Genomic DNA, 22,641 nt, shown 5'->3' on the forward strand with positions numbered 1-22,641 from the left:
TGATTTCTCTGTACCCCTGGCCTCCTAAAATATCTAAACCTAAAAGCGTTAGCCGCTCAGTCATGTCTGACTCTTTGTGACCCCATGGACTGTAGCCCACCAGGCTCCTGTGTCCACGGAATTTTCCAGGCAAGAACAGTGGAGTGGGTTGCCATTTCCTTCTCCAGGATCTTCCCAACCCAGGGATTGAACCTGGGTCTCCTGCATTGCAGCCAGATTCTTTACCATCTGAGCCACCAGGGAATATTGAAGGCTTAATCTAAACCTGGGTCAGTGCTAAATCCACCTATTCTGCCCCTAACCCTAGGCTCCTGAGTTCCAGCAGAGAAAAACCATGCAATCTTGCCAAGTGGCATCATTATCCATTAACTGTCTTCATCCTGAGTCCTCCCTCTTCCACTCTTCTCAGTGACTAACCCAAACCCTCAGCTGCCTCCTCAGCCCCATCCTCACCGCAACCCTCAACAGACAACCTTGCTTCCTCATTCCATAAAACCGAGACCATCTGCCCCAACTACCTTTAAATTCCTATCTCCCCATATACTTCCAGTCCTCCCACGACAAGCTTAACTCTATCCACATTGATTCATTTATCTCCTCCTGTCTCAGAGGGTAAAATGTCCTGCTTTTCCAAGGATGGGCCTTGATCTCATTCATTCATTCATTCATTCATTCACCCATTTAGTCAACAAATATTTACTGAGTGTTCTAGGCCTATGAACAAAACATACAAGCTCAGGACGCTTACATTACATAAAGTTAGCTTTATTACATAAAGAAGAGACACAATTAATTATAGAGCATATCAGAAGCAGAGAAGAAAGGGGAGAGCTAGGGGAGGGAGAGCTTACAATCTTTACGAGAAGCATCAGAGACAGACTCTCTACGAAGGAGATATTTAAGCAAAACAGGCAAGGGACAGCAAGCTTTGGGGCTACTAGAGAAGAATATTGCAGGCAGAGGGGGAAGCACAAAAGCCCCAAGGGAGTCGCATAAGTGTCTCCTACTTTAAGGAACTACAAGGAGGCCAGTGTGGACAGAGTGCAACACCCAGAGAGGCGCGCAGAACACAGACAGAAGAGGAGCCGTTGTGGGCCAGAGCGTGGCACTTTCTAGACCCACATCAGAGTCTGCAGTTTTACTTGCAGTGAGATGGGGAGTCACTGGATGGTTCCTGACAGAGAATTAACAGGAAATGACTTGCATTTTAAGGGATCCCTCTGGCTACTGTGCTGAGAGCGGGCTGAGGCGGTTTGGGTAGAAGCAGAGGAACTGGAGAAGAAATAGTCAGTGTAATCCATGCCAACAAAAGCGAGGCCCAGGGAGACAGCAGAGGAGGAAGTTAGAAGTGGCTGGATTTTGAATCCACTGTAAATGTAGAGCAAACAGGATTTTCTGATAAACCGGATGAGAAGTAAGAGGGTTTTGGCCTGAAACTACAGAAGGACTGATCAGATGGCTGAAAGAAAGGTTTCTGGCCTGAGTAACTGAAAGAAGGGAGCTACAAGGCAAAACGATGAAGGTCTGTCTCCTCCAATCTCCTTGGGAACCTCATTCTGTTAGACGACTGCCTTCACTCTTGTTTTAATTTCTCTGTGTGTCTCCAGATGCCTTCCTAACAGCTTATTAACATGCCCAAGCCTCACTTGATCCTGCGCCCATATGATCTCTCCTCTCCTTATCTATTCACATTGCTTAAAAAACAAGTCGAGACTTGGTGCTGCCCTCCATCAGCTTGCCACTCTTCTAAAATTGCTGGTGAGGAGGCCAGTGCCATTCCTTTGTCCAATCCCAGGGCCACTCTCCAGTCTTTATAGTACTGGACCACCCGGGGGCAACTGATCCTCTTTATTCCAACTTTTTAACTCTGTAGGGTGCCGGGTGCGTGAGACACTGCAGTACTGATTCTCCTCATACTTCTGGATATTCTTTCTGTTTCTTAAAGCTTTCCTTATTAGACTTGCCCTTAAGTGTTGCTAAAACTCAGGACTTCCCTGGCAGTCCAGTGATTAAGACTCTGAGCTTCCAATGCAGGGGGCACGGGTTTGATTCCTGGTCAGGGAACTAAGATTCCACGTGTTGTGCGGTACAGCCAAAAAAATGTTTACAATATGGCTAAAATTGAACTCCATTCTCAGCCCATTGCTCTTCTTACTCTTGACTTTTCAAACTTGAGTACAATATCTCTGCATGAACAGCCGCAAACAAATCAGTTTCACAATATTCAACTTCCTTAAGCTATTCTTTCCTAAAAATGACTTGCCCAAGTTCCCCCCAGCCCATATTCCACTTTACCATAAATAAATAAGTAAATTTTGTAAAAGACACACCATTCAACCAATTCTCACTGCATCTCCCAGGCAGTGAAAAACAAAAAACCAAAGCTTTGTGTATAAACTCAGGGTTTCCTGTATTTCCATATATTTCTGCTAAGGATGAAGCATGGTATTAGAAATGTGATATGTTGGTACATGTTGGGATGGTACGAATTCAAGTGTATAAGAGAATGGTAAGACGAAAGACAATTTTAACAGATCCTAAGTGAGATGTTGGAAGAAAAGCTATGACCAACCTAGACAGCATATTAAAAAGCAGAGACATTACTTTGCCAACAAAGGTCCGTTTAGTCAAAGCTATGGTTTTTCCAATAGTCATGTATGGATGAGAGGGTTGGGCTATAAAGAAAGCTGAGCACCAAAGAATTAATGCTTTTGAACCGTGGTGCTGGAGAAGAGTCCCTTGAACTGCAAGGAGATCCAACCAATGAATCCTAAAGGAAATTAGTCCTGAATATTCATTGGAAGCACTGATGCTGAAGCTGAAACTCCAATACTTTAGCCACCTGATGTGAAGACCTGACTCATTTGAAAAGACCCTGATGCTGGGAAAGATTGAAGGCAGGAGGAGAAGGGGACAACAGAAGATGAGATGGTTGGATAGCATCTCTGATTCAATGGACATGAGTTTAAATAAGTTCCAGGAGTTGGTGGTAGGAAAGGAAGCAGGCGTGCTGTAGTTCATGGGGTCACAAAGACTTCGACACAACTGAGCAACTGACCTGAACTGAAGTGAGATAAGCAGAAGCCCCAACAGAAGTCCAGCTTAGACCCCAGTCAACCTACAGAATCGTGAGAAATAATGAAGTGTTGTTTTAAGCCACTAGGTTGTAGTGTAGCTTGTTACACAGCACTAGGTAACCCAAACACACTAAAACTGATCAAGTCAAACTCATTCTCTTCCCTCATTAAACCTGAGTCTTCTTTCCTCTTTCCACCTTCCTCTCTTCCTGAATAATATAGTTCAGTCAGTGCCATTTCTGTCTTAAGTTCCTGAGCTCTCATACTAGAAACATGGTACCTGTCATTCTTGATTCCATCCTCTCCTTCCACCTCTAAATCCAATCAAGTCCCAAGTCTTGATGACATGGCTTCCTACATATCTGTCTGTACTCTTCTCTGTTCCTATCACCACTCTGCCACTGGAACCCTCACTGCTTTTCACCTGGATCATGGCAACAGCATCCTAAATGTTCTAAACTGCTCCCTCCTGTCATCCTCCACAAATATAACTACGTTGCAAATCTGATCATGCCATCCCTCTCTAAAAACACTGCGTGGCTTCTCTATTGCTCAAAGATAAACTTCAAATTCACAAGGTCTCTGTGATACAGGCTCTATCTTTCTCCTCGGGCCTTTTCAAGTACGACTGCAGACAAAAATCATAAAGAAAGACTGACATATTTGACTGCACAAAAATTTAAAATATCTGCAAAAGCCCCACTTTAACAGAAGGTAAATTATAAAATAGAAAAACAAAAATCTGATACACACACACGATCACTATCTTAAATAGGTAAAGCGCTTCTATAAGTCATTAAGATGAGAGCCCTAACAGAAAGGAATAAAGAAACATAAAAAATTCACCACAAAAGATATATAAAGGAAGAAGGAAGGAAAAAAACGAAAGAAAGAAGAAAGGAAAGGGGAGGAAGGAAGAAAAAGAAAAGAAGAAAGAAAACATGTCCAACTTCATAAAAAGATACACTTCTGGTGGAAGTATATATTGGTTTACTCTTTTTAGAGGCTATTTCATAACAGGTACCAAAAGCTAAAACATGCTTATCTTTTGATCTAGCCGTTTCACATTAAGAAATTTATTCTAAGCAAGTAATAGAACAAGTACCCAAAGGCTTTAAAAACATCCTCATTGCGGATGTTTTGTAATAGCTATAAATCACCTAAATGTCTAATAGGAGACTGACTAAATAAATCACAAAACATTCACACAATGGACTAAAACTGTTGATACCTACATTTAACACAAAAGACAAGATATATTGCTAAGTATATTGCAAACTACAGATGATGATGTAAAGCATATTCTTATTCTTAAAAAAAAAGAAACAAGTCTGGAGAAGGTACACACCAAAATGTTACCAAAGGTAACCTACGGGATTATGGGTAATATTTTCTCTTTTTATCTGGCTTTATCTTCTGATTATTCTACTATACTATGGATTAATTTGTTGTAAGAAACTTTTAAATACTTCTGGATTGCTTTCTTCCATATCTCCCAAAGATTATACATGGAATTAGCGTTCATTTCATTCTTCCCAGTCTTCCAGGTCCAACCCCAAATACCATCTGAGGGTCTCCAGCAGGGCTCTTATTGAGATATAAACAGATAAAGGATTGAACAGTGGGTTATAATCCTGGAACCATCTCTGTGGTTTCAAATAAGCCAAAAGTGAATGACTAAAATAGTATAATAATGGTGCCTGGAATACTGCCTTCCACAGAAGTGTGGAGAAGGGGCTGAGAAGGCAGCAAGAGAAAGGACAGCAGATGAAAAGGAAAACGGAAGAGTGAAGGCCCTATGGCGTTGACAATTCTTCAGGCAAAAGATTTTAAATACGTTACATTAATAAGAAGTATCAAATGGTAACTCGTTATCTCTTTAGAACTCAACCTTTCTAGAAGAGACATAAAAAAATAGTTTCTGTGCCAACAAGAGACCTGAAGCCCATGCTCAGCAGCTCACCTACTTTAATTAAATTTTAGACCCTCAAAGGCTCTTTATTGTTACACAAGGTTCTAACAAGCTTAGTCACCTAATTTCAAAGTCCACGGCAGACTAAAAGTGGCAAATGAGAGAGGCACTAATTCGGGAAGACACTCTGGTAGCAGTAAGAAGTGACAGCTGACAATCTTTTAAGAAAGGAACCAGAAAACACTGGAAAGCACAACATGAAATTCAAAAAGCCTGGCAACCCGGGGCCAGTCTGTTCAGGAGCAAACTGTCTTGCCCATATCAAGCAAAGGCCCTAACAGATCTGTAACAAAGCAAGAACATTCTAATAACAATGCATTTGAGAAATAAGAGAACAGTAAGATGTCACAGAAAGCAAATTCACCATCATCTCCTTCTCATTTTACAGACAAGAACCTGATGATGGACAGAGCTGGGAAGCCTTTTGTCCAGAATCCAGGGCATGGTGGTCACCAGACAGGCTCAAATCAAGAGCACTTTCCACCTATATTATGCTGCCTCTGTTGTATGTAATTCTTTTAAATTTTTATTTATTTATTTTTGGCTGCACAGGGTCTTCATTGCTTTGCATGCTGCTGCTGCTGCTAAGTCGCTTCAGTCGTGTCTGACTCTGTGCGACCCCACAGACGGCAGCCCACCAGGCTCCCCATGGGCTCTGTCTAATTGCGGTGCGCAGGCTTCTCACTGTGATGGCTTCTCTCGTTGAGGACCATAGGCTCTAGGCGAGTGAGCCTCAGTAGATGCAGCACGAGGGCTCAGCAGTTTTGGCTTGCAGGCTCTAGAGCACTGGCCCAGCAGTTGTGGCACAAGGGCTCAGCTGATCCTCGGCATGTGGGATCTTTTGGGACCAGGGATCAAACCTGTGTCTTCTGCACTGGCAGGCAGATGCTTCCTCACTGCACCACCAGGGAACTCCAATAATTTAGAAGACAGGAAATACAGAATGTGTTTCAGAAAAAGCCCAATTCAAAACTGTGCATTTTTCAAAACTGATAAACACTCAGGAGTCAGGACAACACATGTTCTTATTTTGAGTCATCTCAAATGGCCTCTCCATATGACCAGGCCATTCTTCTACACATCCTCAGTCTTTCTCTCCATAAACCTAGAGAACCCCTCCATATCCTTCTTTCCTCTCTTGAACCCTCAACTCAACTCCCACCCCACAGCATCCAAGAGAAAACAGAAGCCATGAGGCAAGAACTCCCTCAACTTGCCAAACCTCACCAATTCCTTCTCCTGCACCCCCATTCTTACTCCTCTTCCTTCCAGGTCAGTGAATAAAGTGCTCTTTCTCCTCTTCAAGGTCGTCTGTTCCATAAAGGTTCATGATTCCATCCATGACGTGCCATCACTTCCTCAGCCCTATTTCAACAGTAATCGTCCCGTACTACATTTCCAACTTCCTCCCTAGTGGCCACTTCTCTTCTGCTCAATGTACTCAAGACTCTTCCACCACTTAATGATAATAAATTCCTCCCTGACTCAACATCCCCCTCACTTCCCATTCATTCATTTCACTCCCACCTAGATTCCACTCCATCACTCCACTTAGAATGTTCTTAACAAAGCTCATGAATGATCTCCGTATTTCCAAATCCAAGAGATGCTCTTCCATCCTCATCCTGGGTGACCTTTCTGCTTTCTTACACCCTGATGTATCCACACCCTCCTTCTTTTAAATCTACTGAGTATTCATTTCCCTCACTCACTCTCTCCCAGTTCTCCATCCGTATCCTCAGCCATTCCTTCTGCCTCCTCCATGTGCTCACTCGTTCGTTCAGCCGGTTTTCACCCGAGCTTTTGGATGTGCCAGGCACTACCCAGGCACTGGGGACAGAGCAACAAACAGGTCATTCAAGGGCTCTGCTTTCATGGAGGTGAAATTCTGGTGGTGGGGAGATAAACAACAAGCAAGCAAGATCAACTGACACGTGCTACCTGGCAAACTAAAACATGATGGGTTCCTTATAATGGATGGTCAAGAAAGGCCTCTCTGAGGTCAGATTTGAATGAGATCTGAATGACAGGTCAGCCATGGAAAGAGCAGGAGAAATATTCCAAGCAAAGGGACCAGCCACCTAAGACACTAAAGAAAAAACAAGGTTAAATGCTTAAAATAAATAAAAAATGAGGAATCACTGCTATGACTAAAAACCGTACCAGCTAAGGTGAAGGGAGATACGAGTTCTTGGAGGGGTTTTGCAGGTCAGAGAGAGGAGTCTGAACTGAATCCCAGGTGTGCTCCACTTTTTCCACCTGCCCTACACCGACGCTCCCGAGGAATCCACCCATAGCCTCCTTCTCTCTTCTTCCACACTGGCTCCTGGTGTGCATGTCAGCTTCATTAATATCATGTGGTTAAAAGACAACTCCCACCAAACCTTTCTCTAAAGCCAAGCCTGTCCTACCCAGCAGGGTCCTGAACTGTAACCTCACCACCACTGAATGCTGAACAGTCCCAGACTCAAGTCACTCTCTTTCCCTCACATACTTCTCCATTCTTTTCATTGACACCATTCTCTATCTAGTCACTTGAGTCAGAAGCCCAAGAGCCATCTTAGCTTCCCCTCACTCCAACGTGGAATTCTTAACACTGATGTTTTTAAGGGAAAGATATGGAGGAAAGCATAGCAGCAGAAAAGGAATGGAACCTTTCACCTCCACTAATACTGACACCTCCCAGTACAGCTCATACATAGGCCAAGGTTAACAACCCATCTCAGAAATGTTGTCCTAGTCCCTACTGTATAAGTTTAACCCTTCAACCAAATCCATCCCACCACCCCCACCTACCCTCCCAAACGGTCTCAACTGAAACTAAGAACTCAAAAATCATGTCTGAGCTTGAAGAGATCTCTGAGATTACCCAGTGATCTGCTTATTTACGTAAGAAAAGACCGGCTGAGAGAAGGGAGGTTATGGGACCAAGATCACTGAGAAGCAGACTGGATAATCTATTTCCCTTACCTCATACAGCTGTTCATTCATATCCTATGACCTAACCCCAAAGCCACAACTTGAATACACAGATTTGGACACTGTTCTATCCTATCACCTTAAAATCCCTCCAAAATTGCTAGGTGAGTACATAGCTTAAATAAAACCCATTTTATCTTATTAATATAACATATTCATATTCTAATACTATGCTTTTAAAAGAAAAAGAAATGCTTCATCTTTTCGGCAAGCCTATATTATCTAACTTTTTTCAAGTGAATTCTGTTCAGAGTCGACCTTTCAACAAAGTTATGGGCAAACCACCAGACAAGATGTACTCTGATCCCTCTTTTCAATTCTCTTCTCTTAAAGTAGCAAGAACAGGGGAGAAATGAGTGTCTATCTATGTTCTAAAAGTTACATATAGGGATCAATTTTAGGCACCACCTCTCCAGACTCAATTTACAACTGAACTGCTTGTGCCATATTTATGAAACTTTCAAAGGCCATATCCTCTTTGACAGATATGTCCTCTCCCCACCTCCACCCCCTGAGTCTACAATTTGACTCTTTAGAGGGTATAACCACCACTCCCCACTCTCACTGAGGTTCCCTTCTTTCCTGGCTGGACTGGGCATTTCCAACTTATACATTCCCTTCCTATCTGCCCCCTGCCCCTGGGCTCACTACCCTGCACACACGTTGAGAGTCACTGTCTAATTTATTGCAGGCCAACAACTACACAGGGCTTCCCTTGTGGCTCAGCTGATAAAGAATCCACCTACAAGGCGGGAGACCTGGCTTCAGTCCCTGGGTTGAGAAGATCCCCTGGAGAACAGAATGGCTACCCACTTCAGTATACTGGCCTTGAGAATTCCATGGACTGTATGTCCATGGAGTCACAAAGAGTTGGACACAATGAGCAACTTTCACTTCATTTCACTTCTACAACTCCACAAGCTAGAAAATTAATGCATGCCTTGCTTAAAGATAAATTCTAGTAATATCTGAGTTTTTGATACTTGGCCTAACCTTAGTTTTAGAGTTCCTTTATAAAGTTAAGATATTTATACCTCACATCTCTACTTTTGAGACTGACAGTATTAGATATCCAAAATAGAATCCAATCAACAAAGAGAGACTTACTTGATTTCCTGGAAGATGTCCAATTTTGCTTTGTATTTTGTTGTTTTTCAAATTCACTGAAAAACTAGAAGATTTCTTATGATTGTAATGAGGTTCCAAACACAGAACTATTTTTTTTTTATTAAAAGAGGGATAAGGGAGGTCTATACCTCTCAAATCTGGTTCTAGTGCCTGCCCACTGAATTTAACTTAGCACATACCGATTTATTGTATTATTCATTCAATTAATTCATTCTCCAATACCCACCCTTGCACTGTTCAAATTTAAGAGTCCTTAACTGCATACAAAATAAATCTGAGGTTTATATCCTGCCTCCTAAGAACTATCTATCTTACACTAGAAAGTAGATATAATTGAACAAACAACAAAATAAAAGTGTGAGATTACAGGCCCAAAGAGTCAACAGAGCCAGCAAGAATGACAGGCGTTGGAAGACAGAAGGAAGGAACGTCCATCTGACAGCTGTGGGGAGTACTGAGGTGAGGCAGGACAAAGGATCGGCGGATTAAGGTAGGTGGGCGGGCTGGGAAGGGGATCTCAGATGCAGGGGACACCATCAGTAGAGCACTGGAAACAGCTAAATCCATGGTTCATGGGAGATGAGTAGGAGCACAGGCCTGAATGAAACAGGAAACCTGTGTTAGAGCACAAAGATGCGAAGGCGGACGTGTGCGCCTGTGGGGCAGGCATTCCTCTGGCAGAGAGACCCAGGATACTAACAGCAACCTGACAGGCTGGGGGAGTTACCTGCACACACATGGCTTTTAAGTGGGGAAAAAAATAAAATAAAATCAGAATTTCTCCTCTCATTCATCCTGGGGTTTTGTAGATACTGTGAAACATTTAGATATATAGATACAGAAGATACCGATATCTACCTATAAATATTATCTATTCATTTATCACCAAGACTCTAGCTCCACCAGGTTTTACACACATCAAACCAAATACTGCTTGATAAAAACAAAATTCATGCACCTAAATACTAAGAGTTACCGTTTGCAGACTGGTACATGCTAGGCACTATGTTAAGTGCTCTACAGAATTTCACCCATTCTTACAACCACCCAGGGTGTTATCCACATTTTGTAAATGACAAGCCAGGATCTTAATAAATTCCCCACCATCACAGGGAATGGACAAGCCAAGGACTGCCCACCTCCAGTACCCATGCTTTTAAACTGACTCTGAAAAGTCCTCTAAGGAGAACACCATTGTGCTCCCCTTGATCTAGGCAGTCAAGGAGTAAAGACAGAACTGAACATCAGGTTCTCCTCAGTCATTACTGAGCTACACCTTCTGGTAAAAACAGGGCTTTTCCATAGCCAAAAGGTCAGAAAGAATTATGTCTTCCAACACTGTCCACTCCCCTACCACCAAGATTCCTGGGATTCTAAAAAACAGTAGAGGACAAAGGTCTGTGAAACAGGGCTAGGAGGCTACCCCCGGGGGAAAGTAAACAAGTCTAACAAACCCGTAAGATAATCAGCACTTCCTGAACCAAGAAGATTCACTGACTAGGGAAAAGGAGTCAAGGATTCTAGCAGGAGACTTGCCACCTCCGCAAAGCTGGGAGGCCCCTCTTCTTTCTTCCTGTCTCCATTTTGTTCTCAAATTCATGCTCAGTTCCAGAGGGACAATAATCTTTCTCTCACTCTAAAGGTCCCAGTACAATAGCTATAAGCATCCTTAAAAACAGGCACCAAACAATTACATGGCATTATACTGCTTTCTCCAGGACTCAAGCCCCAGATGAAAGGCATCATTATTTAAGATCATTATAATTACAAATGATAATCCAACATCAACGCTATGCTTGGCCTTTTATTATAATAATATACGGATGCCATGAACTCTTTCATCTAACAATCGCTTGGCTCTTCAGAAATCATAAATGACACAGCTTCAACTGGCATGGCCTTCTGTTGTCTGCCAAAGTTAACTCAGAGCCCAAGGAGAAAAATGGCTAGATCAAGCTGATTCACTCACAGCACATCTCAAATGGAAACTCCAAGTTTTTACTCTTTTAACTTTGTTCCAACCTGGGGACTCACCCTCTGTCAAGGCTGAAGTCTCACTCAGAAGGATTCCTCTTTCCTAACAATTGCCCATAACTCAACAGAAGAACTAAGACTGCTTAAAGGACATAACAGACTAATGGCCATAAAGCTAATAAGGAGGTATTAGGGGAAACACACTGACTGAAGCCGTCCTCCCTACCCAGGCACCACAGTAACCATATGCGTAAATTATTTTACGACAGGAGGTCCTGGTAGGGAACACTGAACTAGTAAGCCACAACCAACAGGAAGAGTTCAGGAAAGGTCAAAAGGAGATGCCATGTGTCCTACCACCTCCCAGAATCCTTTTCACTGGCATCCATCTTGGCTGGGCAATGGGTGCACCACCAGGAAGGACCCTGAGTCAGAGAGATTGGCCAAAGACAACCTGGAAACTAACCCCATCAGCATCAAACCTGAGACTACGAGCCACATGGCAGAGCAGTTCTCCTGGGTTCCCTTGCCCTCCCGCTCTCCACCCCAGGCGTCCCTTTCCAATAAAGCCTCTTGCTTTGTCAGCATGTCTGTCTCACTGGACGATTCATTTCCAAGTGTTAGACAAGAGCCCCCTTTCAGGTCCTGGAAGGGGTCCCCTTCCTGCAACAGAGGGAGAAAATAGGCACAAAATCTTGACGGCAGTATGGCCTCAAGGTGCTAATACCCATTATTCCTGAGTGATTAAAAATCACATAGAATAAAAAAGTTTTTGCTTTGGGTGTACACACGGAACATATGATTTATCTATGTAAAAAACTTTGTTCCTCAAAAGAGACTAAAAATGTTGCAATACTTACTTCAACTTTACTAAGAATAGAACGTGCAAAGGTGCAGAACTAGATGTGTTCCCTAAAACAAGGTTCCTGTTCCTCGAAGACGGGGTCCCAGAGAAAAGACTTAAGAACAATGCCACTCCAGAAAAATCTCATCTCACCACTTCAGTCCTCACTGCTCCCTTTCCGTCAACCACCCAGAATTTAGAGACTACACCACATACTCCAGCATTTCAATAGCTATTGTCTTGTGGGGGGCACTTGCCTCCAGCGTGTCGGTCACGTCAACTGGGAGGGCAGGATCTGAGGCTTCCGTTACTCCTCTGCCACAGCATTTCTAACTGAGCTGGGAGAAAATACGCTTAGTAAACCTGCTCCTCCTGGCTGGCAGGGCTAGCTGCGTCTCATGCACTCCGTGTTACACCCACAGCCTTTCACTTCATGGTCACAGCAACCCCACAGAGGGAGGAAGGACACTTACTACAAACGAGGAGGCAGCGGCTCACGATGGTTAAACGACTGCCTCAAAGCCAGATGGGTAAGTAGTGTAAGTGGAGGAACTTGAACCCAAGATCAAGTATTAGCTGCAAGTATTAGACTCTTCCTGAAAATTCTTCCTCGTACAAAGGATTATCAATATCTTCTCTCATAACATTCTGACTTTTATTATCCCTTCCCAACCAAACCTTCTTTTGAGCAATTCAAGCCAGAAAGTGCTTCAACCACATTTGGGGGTTGCTCAGATATGGGAATATGGGGAGAATTTTTTTGAGCTTGTAATTCACATTTAGTCAGTGGACAGCACTGTTACAGTCCCCTCAGCCAGGACCCACACTGACCTGCCATTCCACCTCTGCTGGTGTGTTGGTTTATTCTGAAAGTAGTTGTTTTACACAGAAAATTACATAGAGACTTTTAACCATAATAAGTTAAGAAAGATTGCTGGCTTGCTGATTCTGAGAAAATGAATTTAAAAATTAAGTGGCATGCCTGAGTCACACAGCAAACTAGACCCTTCTAAGCCATGCTGACTCCTCTCTTTCCCCACACTGACCAGCATATCATGCTGAAGACCTTGACACTGCTGACTTCGGGGGTTGGATAATTCTCTGTTGAGGGTAGGGGATCATGTGCATGGTGGGATGTTTAGCGGTACCCCCTGGCCCACATTCACTAGATACCAGGATTACCCCCTCCTGTGACAATCAAAGGGGGCTTCCCCCATGGCTCAGCAGTAAAGAATCCACCTGCAATGCAGGAGCCACAGGAGATGTGGGTTCGATCCCCAGGTCGGGAAGATTCCCTGGAGGAGGGCATGGCAATTCACTCCAGTATTCTTGCCTAGAGAATCCCCATGGACACAGGAGCCTGGCAGGCTACAGTCCATAGGGTTGCAAAGAGTCAGACATGACTGAAGCAACTGAACATGCACCCACACATGTGACGATCAAAAATGTCTCCGGACATGGCTAATTGTCACAAGGATGGGGCGGGGGGGGGGGTGGTGTGTAATCACCCTTGCTCCACTGCTCTAGACCAATGGTCTTCAAACAGAGGTACAACAATCCACTGGGTTTAGAAAGAAAACATGAGAATATTCATAGGAACTGTCATCTTAAAAAACAAGATTAAAAAAAATGACAAGACCTCATCTTTACTAATATTTAATACAAGGTCCATCTCTAGCGCTCCCACTGAGTCCAAATGGCAGTCACACACCTCAGAGACCTGATGGGATCCCAGGGGAAGGGGGAAGCTCTGCAGCAGAGGCTGAGATGCACCGTCCATATGCTTAGTTAAGTGCCTTTACTGATTACATTTGTTTTAAATGGATTAGCCCTCATAAAACAAACAAGGGGATTAAAAAGATTCCTGAGAGAAACCTTCGATAAAAGATAACACAAGCATACATGAGCAACAAGAGAATGTTCCGGGTGTCCTCTTCATTAGTCATAGGACAACACAGAAACAACCACAGTCTAATAAAATATGACAAGAGTCACCAATACCTGACTGAGGTTATTTCAAGTATGGATCTGCATCCACTATCAGAAGTGATGCACCTCATTTTAAGTATATACTGTGCCTTCGGATCCCAGCTAACAATAGCAGGACATGACATAAATAAACAAACAGACATAAATGAAGGGACAGACTGTTTGTAAACCGACAGTGCTATTCTATTAAAAAAGTTTATGAGACTATTTTTCTAAACCAACACTGCCCACTACAACTTTGAGATGACATTTTCTGCATCTGTGCTGTTCAAAACTGGAGGCAGTAGCCACATGCAGCTACTAAGCAAGTGAAAAGTGGTCTGATGAATTAAATTTTTATTTTATTTCAGATCATTTAAATTTTAATAGCTACATGTGGCTAAGAGCTGCTTTATTGGCCCACACAGTCCTGAACCACTAGTCCTGGACCACACAGTCCTAGACCACTGTTGCCTCAAAACACCTAGCTCGCAGCGAGCAGAGCATTTTCCCTGCTTTTGTATCTTTGGCCGTGTTATTCTTTCTGCCTAGAATGTTCTGTTGACCCTGTCCATCTAGCAATAAGTTCTTATTTTTGAAGACACATTTCAAGAATCACCCTTTGTTAGCTTTCCCTGACTTCTTTTCACCCAAAAATCAATGGTCCCCCAGGTCTGTTCCCTTGGCCCTGTTAACCCTTTATCTTAACATTTAGAGCTATTTGTTCGTGTGTCTGAAGTTCTGTGAGTGTGAGTGCCTCAAGGTAGAGCTGTGTCTTATTTAATCACTGCATGATATCCAGCACAGAGTGGGTGCTCAGGGATGATTACTGAACCAACAAACCCAGGTCTCCAAATCACCCTGTAGGGCTCCCACCACCACACCGAACACACCAGAAGACGGCTCCCGAAAAGGAGGCTCAAGGCTACGCTTTGCTACTTCAAGTGCTGGATGCTACTTCAATAGACAATTCCATTCCTATGATTATCACTGTTTGGCTCCTGCAGATGCAGATGTCACAGAGATTTCTTAAGCAGCTCAGAAAGCATCCATCCTTTGAAGAGGACAAGATGAAGGTGCACAGTTAGTCCCCTTTCAGAAGTGTCAACTTTCAAAGACGGCAAGTTAAAACGACTGCTCTGATGCAGGAGTATGTTTTCGTGTGTACTTTATTAGTATTTACTGAGCTTTTCTTGTGTACTCTACCCACAGTTTTAGCTCCTGAGGTGTAAGTATAGCCTCCTCCCAGACCCTCCTACACAGAACCCATGGGAAACTGATTCTCTCTCTTCACAACCTCTCATTAAGTGAGCTTGACTTTGTTAGAAAGACCAAAGGAAAGGCTTTGAGCACGCAATGGCTTATTCTGGATTTCATTTCTGAATTCTAGATTTGGCTATATTTAGCAAAGCTAAAACCGTCATCATGCCTGAAGCCAGGAAGAAGACACCATTCACAAACCACCCCCTGAAAATCTGCAGTTGCCACTAAAAGACCAGACTTCCCAGCAGGCAAAGACATCTGAAGTGGGAGGGGTCAAATTGGTGATTGCGTCAAGAGAAGACCTCACAGGCTTCTAGCCAACCTCCCAGCCTGCCACTGAAGCTCTCTGTGACCTGATTTCCTTTTCTTCTCTCTCCAACACACCTTCTGCTCTGGTCAAACGTGCTCCTTTTCTCCCCTGTCCATTCCTTCCTGTAACACTGGTCATCTCACTCCCCTACCTGCTTCAGCTTCAAGCTTCTTACGTCTATTTGAAGCTTCAGGACCTCTCTTCCCCAGACACTAGCCACCTCCTCGCCCCACTATTGGCAAAGGGCTGAGGCATAGAAGGAAGTACTGCCTATTGGACAGCTAGGCAACAGTTACGCGGAAGGCCCAGGGCCACTGGGGAAAGCGGGCAGCCAGCGCAGCCAGAGAGAAATGGAAAAGAATTTCCTTCTACCACATTGTGTCCTTCTTTCCTTGATTCTGGAAGGGAAACTTGTACCAACCAAAATGACAACAACAGACTCACTGGTATTCCCAGAACTCACCACACTTTCGCACATGCTATTCTTTCTGCTTGGAAAGGCTTGGGTAACCCTCATTGGGAACCGCTGGGTAATTTACATTCCTGTTTAAATGACACTTCATCTGGAAACCCTCCACCCCAGGGCCTTTCTCCTTTATCATCTCATAACGTCTTTTTACCATCTACTCTATATCCAGGACCATGCTAAGTGCTGGACACTTATCTTAGGATTATTCATTGGTTTATATCAAACCCGTCAATCCTAAAGGAAATCAACCCTGAATAATCACTGGACGAACAGGAGCTGAAGCTCCAATACTTTGACGACCTGATGCTAAGAGCTGACTCACTGGAAAAGACCCTGACGCTGGGAAAGACTGATGGCAGAAGAAGGGGACAATAGAGGATGAGATGGTTGGATGGCATCACCAACTCAATGGACATGAATTTAAGCAAACTCAGGAAAATAGAAAAGGACAGGGACGCCTCGCCTGCTGCAGTCCATGGGGTCACAAAGAGTAAGACATGACTTACTGATTGAACAACAACAACGAGCTCCTTAAGAGCCAGGCCCAAGTTCCATTCATCCTCTAGCTTTGGAATCTAATACAGTGCCTGATACAGAGAAGGCACTGACATTCCCCAAATGAATACATGCCTGCATCATACTGATACTGCTAATACATATTTCTGACATACACATATATAGATACACACACATTAGTTGGTTTAGCTGGTTTCAAATGTATTTTTTAAGTGTCACTACTTTGCACTGTAAGTAGGAGAAACTGTCAATGTTTACTCCCATAGAGACTTAACTGGGTAGTTCTCATTAATACTAGACCTGAATTCTTTTAGTGGAGGTCAAAATACTGTCCTGAGGGCCCCCTGGTCCACCTTATATATACCCACGCAGTTCTGGAATGTTGTTTTGGACACAGCAGGTAGTCAACATTTACCTGTGTCTGGAGCTTAGATGTAAAGCCTCATTTAGCTAAGGAGGTGTGATAAAAGCATAGCTTCTCAGATCTCCTTTGAGCATTGCTCCACTTTTCCCATTGAGCTTGTTCTGGAAGCTTAAACCAGATCTTCCCTTGACATCCCACACCCGTTACCTCAGACATGTTTTAGTATCTCATCACAGTATCTTTCCTGGGGAAGCTAGAGAAACAATATCCAACCCTGAGCCAGCCAAGAAAAAGCCAGATCCTCTGAACTGGTGATGGAGAGCCTTCACTTCCCCAGACAACCCCCCTAGGACTAGTTAGTGAGACAGGGTGAGCAGGGCTGAAGCCACTGATCTTCCGCTCCAGCAGCTTGTCCTTGGGGTTCCTGCGATTCCCCCCTATAAAGGACAGACCAAACCCACATGAGAGAAAGAGGGATGGTCAGTGGGATGAGGTGGTACCAGGGTCTCTGCTTGAAGTCCACCGTATCACCCCTCCCTGAACTACCCAGCCACTGCCCTGGGCACCTGATGTACGACTCTCAGCCTGAGACACCCCTGGCTAGGATGGGTGGCTAGGTCAGCACCCGGAGCCTCAAAGGAGCATGGCTACCCCCAAACATCTCTTGACCCCTTAAGGAGCCATGCTGCTGCTAAGTCACTTCAGTCGTGTCCGACTCTGTGCGACCCCATAGACGGCAGCCCACCAGGTTTCCCCGTCCCTGGGATTCTCCAGGCGAGGCCGCTGCAAAGAACATTTGGCTCTGTCCACCCACACTCGGGGGCTGGGGGGGAGGCAGTGGGGGGAGTAGCTGCAGTCAAGCTAGTCTTCACATTGCCCCTACTCCTCCTTAACTACTTGCCTATATGGCTAAAAAATAATAGCTCCCAAATATTGAACATCTGAAAAATGTTGAGTAATTTACATACGTCGCCTCATTTAATCTTCAAGACTGCTCCCTAGGGCGGTGGCTCTGAAACTTCAGCTTGCAGCAGAATCTCTCCAGGAACTTGTTAAAGCCCCACAGCCACAGCCTCTGGGGTGAGGCCCGAATTTGCATTTCTAACAAGCTCCTGCACATGATGCTGATGCTCCTGACCCAGGTGCCACACTTTGACTACCACTGTCAGAGAGATCAAAGAGCGGCTGGAAATGTCTTACCCAAGGTTTCACAGCTGGTCGAGAACAGATCCAGAATTTGAATCTGGATCTGCCTGATTCCTTGGAGAAGGCGATGGCACCCCATTCCAGTACTCTTGCCTGAAAAATCCCATGGACGGAGGAGCCTGGTAGGCTGCAGTCCATGGGGTCGCAAAGAGTCGGACACGACTGACTTCACTTTCACTTTTCATTTTCATGCATTGGAGCAGGAAATGGCAACCCACTCCAGTGTTCTTGCCTGGAAAATCCCAGGGCCAGGGGAGCCTGGTGGGCTGCAGTCCATGGGGTTGCACCGAGTCGGACACGACTAAAGCGACTTAGCAGCAGCAGCTACCTGATTCCTTGGGAGCTTCCCTGATAGCTCAGTTGGTAAAGAATCCACCTGCAATGCAGGAGACCGTGGTTCGATTCCTCAGTCAAGAAGATCCACTGGAGAAGGGACAGGCTACCCGCTCTAGCACTGCTGGGCTTCCCTTGTGGTTCAGCTGATAAAGAATCTGCCTGCAGTGCAGGAGACCTAGTTTCAATACCTGGGTTGGGAAGATCTCCTGGAGAAAGGCAAGGCTACCCACTCCAGTATTCTGGCCTGGAGAATTCCATGGACTGTATAGTCCATGGGGTCACAAAGAGCTGGACACAACTAAGCGACTTTCACTTTCACTGCCTGATTCCACAGACAGCACTGGTAAACACCTCACTGTAGGAGTGAAAGTCTGCCTTTGTCTTGTTTTCCTAAATTCACTGACAGCTCCTTAAAGGCAGGCATTACACTTTAAACCTCCCTATATCCTCCTTCTCAGACCCTAGTAGTACCTTTGTACTTGGTGGGTACTTCACAGGTACTTTGTATACTGGCTCCTCCATAGCTATATACGTGTGTGTGTGTATGTGTGTATACTGGCTCCTCCATAGCTGTGTGTGTGTGTGTGTGTGTCACAGGTACTTTGTATACTGGCTCCTCCATAGCTATATACGTGTGTGTGTGTGTGTGTGTGTGTGTGTGTATACTGGCTCCTCCATAGCTGTGTGTGTGTGTGTGTGTGTGTGTGTGTGTGTGAGAGACTCAGTCGTGTTCGATTCTTTGTGACCCCATGAACTTGAGCCTGCCAGGCTCCCCTGTCCATGGAACTCTAATACTGGGGTTGGTTTCCATTTCTCCTCCAGGGTATCTTCCCAACCCAGGGATCAAACTTGTGTCTCTTTATGCCTCCTGCAATGGCAGGAGGGTTCTTTACCACTAGCTCCACCTGGGAAGCCCTAATAGTAGTGCTCTTGGGTTGGCTGGGAATCAAACCAGGGCCTCCTACATGGCAGGCAAGAATTCTACCACTGACCCACCAATGCTTAGCACCAATTCCCCACCAAGAATACTGGAGTGGGTGGCATGCCCTCCTCCAGGCGATCTACCTGACTCAGGGATCAAACTCATGTCTCTTTCATCTCCTGCATTGACCGGCAGATTCTTTACCACTAGTGCCACCTGGGAAGCCCAATATACTTCTAAGAGCCACAAATTCAAATTCAATTAGAGTCAAAGAACATAAACAGGGCAACACTGCCAAACCAAGTTTTCCATGGCCCTCCCTCTTGCTACTCTGAGTGTCTGTGCCGTCACTGAACCTGGATAATCCCAACTCATCCTTCAGTCAGTCACTTCCTGCAGCAAGCAATTCTTGGCACTCTAAAACTGGAAGCCACTGCACCCTAAGTTAATCTCCATGATGGCTCATATCGCTTGATTTTAACTGGCTGTTTTCCATTTCTCAAAGCAGTATGTAAATCCTAGCAGCTAGTTTTAAATTATATTCCCCAGAACCTAGCATAGTGCCTAGCACATTGTGGACACTCTATCACTGTTTGTTAAATGAATGAACACAGAGCTGCAAGCTCTCAGTTCCATTTAAAAATAAAAGGGCATGATGTACAGTTCCAGGGATGAATTCTGGGGAAGAAAAGGGCAGTATAAATGGAAAATTTGCCTTTTCTCTTCCCCATCAACTCAGACTCTGAGAAGTGGCACCGCTTAGGGTTACCTCCTCTCTAAGGAGACAACATCCTAGCTGAACAAAATGTTTCTGGGCTTTAAGGTCAGCAGAGGCTGTTGAGAGGGAAGGAAGGAGCTCGGTGCCCCCTCATTGCTCCCAATTTCTCTCTCACAGACACACTCCTTCTCCATTTCTCCATCCCACTGCGGGCCAGGGCTCTGGCACAGGGATGAGACAGATCAGACTCAAGGGTGCAGAGCTGGCAGCGGGCACAGAAGCATCTCCCATCCTGCACCAAAGCCCTCAAGGAAGGATCCAAAGGGTTAGTGACTCAGACCCCGGATCAAGTCCAGCTAGAGCAGCACAGAGAACGGAAAAGCGCGACAATTTCATAAGGACATCCACTGCCAGATGTTTTTTTTAAGACACTGTTTTTAAAGTAAAGACTTCAGCCATAACCCCGGAAAACTGGGCCCAGCTGAATCCCATGCTGATTCCAGCTGAGAGCCTGACACAGCTTCTTCCTCCTCCGAGCCCACCAGCAGCAACACTCACCGTGACAGGCAGTTCCCAGGCCCGGGTCAGGACCCTTGCTCCAACCTTAGCTTGAAAAAAGGCTCCTTCCCCAGCAACTGAACTGTTTCCCCACCATGCTGCAGTAATACAGGCCTCCCCTTCCCCCATTCCCTGTCAGCCGATAAAACAACCTACAGCAGGTTGGCCCCATCCAATTAGTTTGAATAGCTTCATGCCAAGGAAATTGCTGCTTTTATTAAAAATAAAAGCACACTTGGCAGGCAGTGGGCTGTGAAAAGTATGAGTCTGGCATAATTATGAAGGTCAAGGTTAAGGTTACCAAAAGAGACATGCAGAAAGCCTGGGGGATAAAGATATATACCTACATGTCTGTAGATAGAGAGGAACACACATGTAGGGAATTTACACAGTAGATCTAAATAACATTCTCTCCAACAGAGAAAAAGCAAAAATCAGATGCCACTCTCAAGTCATTCTTTTGGCAACACACACACACACCCCAAAATCAAAAGACAAGAATAGGAAGAAGAGGGGCCCACTGGACCGATTTCAAAATAACCACATTCATTCCATGTAATTTCTGTTATCCGAACTGTATCCTGGGGACCTGATTACAGTTAGGTCAGGAAATAAACCTAGTCAAACCCACCAAGAGCCTTGGCTCTTGGAAAAACACATTCTGATTCCCTGAAAACCCTCTCTTCCTTCCAAGCCCTGGTCAAGGGAGAGGGAAAGTTGGGTGGGAGGAGAAACCCCTCTTAAAGGTTCTCCAACCCCACCCTGCAGCCCTCACATCAGTATTTCAAGTTTTAGGAGGATCACAAGCCCCACACCCTACATCTGATGTGAAGCTTTGCACTTTCACACATACGTTTTTCTCATCTGATCCTCAGTTCCATGAGGCAGGCAAGAACTGTCCTGTCAATTTTTTTTTTTTTTTAATAAAAGGCCACCGAGGTAAACAATTTCTGGCAAACTCCCCCCACCCCATAAAGCCCTGTCACTTTGAAATCCCCGTTTCACATTTTTCAAGGACAAGGATTCACAGGGCAAGGGGAGGGAGAAGGATGGGTCAACTGGGCAAAAGCCATTCATACATTCAACAACTGGAAACCGAGTCTTGCTGCATCAGCACAAGATTTTAATTTACGGCGCACCGAAAGAGTCCCACCATACCTTCCGCCAGCACCTCGTCCACAGTGACCTGCTGTCGCCCAATGCCAAAGACCCTTCCGATGTAGCCGCTGCCCAGGCCCGAGGTGCTGCCCCCTCCTCCGCTGGAGCCGGAGCCCAGGCCAGAGCCACCCTGCTCTCGCCTGGAGTCGAAAAACTTCTTCATCATGCGAAAAGGAAGCAGGAAAGCAAAATACCGACGGTTTCTGGATTTTTTTTTTTTTTTTTAACAAGAGATCCAAGGAGATTTCTTCTCGGATTTCAGCTCGGAGAGGAGCCACCCGAATCCGGCCGTGGGGGTGGGGGCTGAGGGAGGATGCCTATAGGAATATGCGTGTCAATCGCGCGGCGGTCCCCTCCTCCTCAAGAGAGCGATTCGTGTAAGTTTAAACCTGTGATGACAGAGGGAGAGAGAGAGGATGAATCAGTAACACACTTAAAAATTCAACTGCTGAGTCCTAGGGGGAGCAGAAGCCACCATCCTGGGGAGACGCTTCATGAATTTTCCTAGAGAGAAAAACCCTGGGGCTGAAAACGCGTCCCCGGCCCCAGAACCCGGGACTCCCGTGCCCTGGGCTCTGAAAAAGGAGGAATTCGGGCCGCCTCGGGCAGCGCTGACCCAGCGGGCAATGCCTCCCCTCCTCCCCGGTCTCCCTGCCGCCCCGCGAGGCAGCATCCCGGCGGCACCCACTTGAGATGGCTCGGCGGCCGGCGCCCAGCTATCAGCCCCGCAACATTGTCACGGCCGCCGGGCCGGCCTGCGACGCGGAGAGGAGGCGGCGCTGCAGCGAGAGCCGGGGCCGCATTCGGCGCCCGCCCGCCCGCCAGCTGATCCCCGGAGCGCCCGGCGGAGACTGACCCGCCGCCCCTCCCCCGCGCGCG

General features: G+C 45.4%; 1 protein-coding gene across 10 annotated transcripts in view; it reads right to left on the minus strand.

Annotated features, from left to right (window-relative positions):
* Nucleotides 1-22,641, minus strand: part of AAK1 (AP2 associated kinase 1) — a 165,670-nt gene extending 143,029 nt beyond the window's left edge. For 6 of the 10 annotated variants that reach the window (XM_018055456.1, XM_018055453.1, XM_018055455.1 and 3 more), the window contains exons 1-2: nucleotides 22,451-22,640; nucleotides 21,763-22,151 (exon numbers count right to left, since the gene is read on the minus strand). In XM_018055456.1, coding sequence (XP_017910945.1) covers nucleotides 21,763-21,928 — 166 coding nt within the window. In that variant the 5' untranslated portion in view covers nucleotides 21,929-22,151; nucleotides 22,451-22,640. Of the gene's footprint in view, nucleotides 1-21,762; nucleotides 22,152-22,450 lie in introns of all 10 variants that reach the window. The other 4 variants (XM_018055458.1, XM_018055457.1, XM_018055451.1 and 1 more) reach the window with 3 other exon arrangements.

This window comes from Capra hircus, chromosome 11 (genome assembly GCF_001704415.2).
Source record: "Capra hircus breed San Clemente chromosome 11, ASM170441v1, whole genome shotgun sequence".
Classification (NCBI taxonomy): Eukaryota; Metazoa; Chordata; class Mammalia; order Artiodactyla; family Bovidae; genus Capra; species Capra hircus.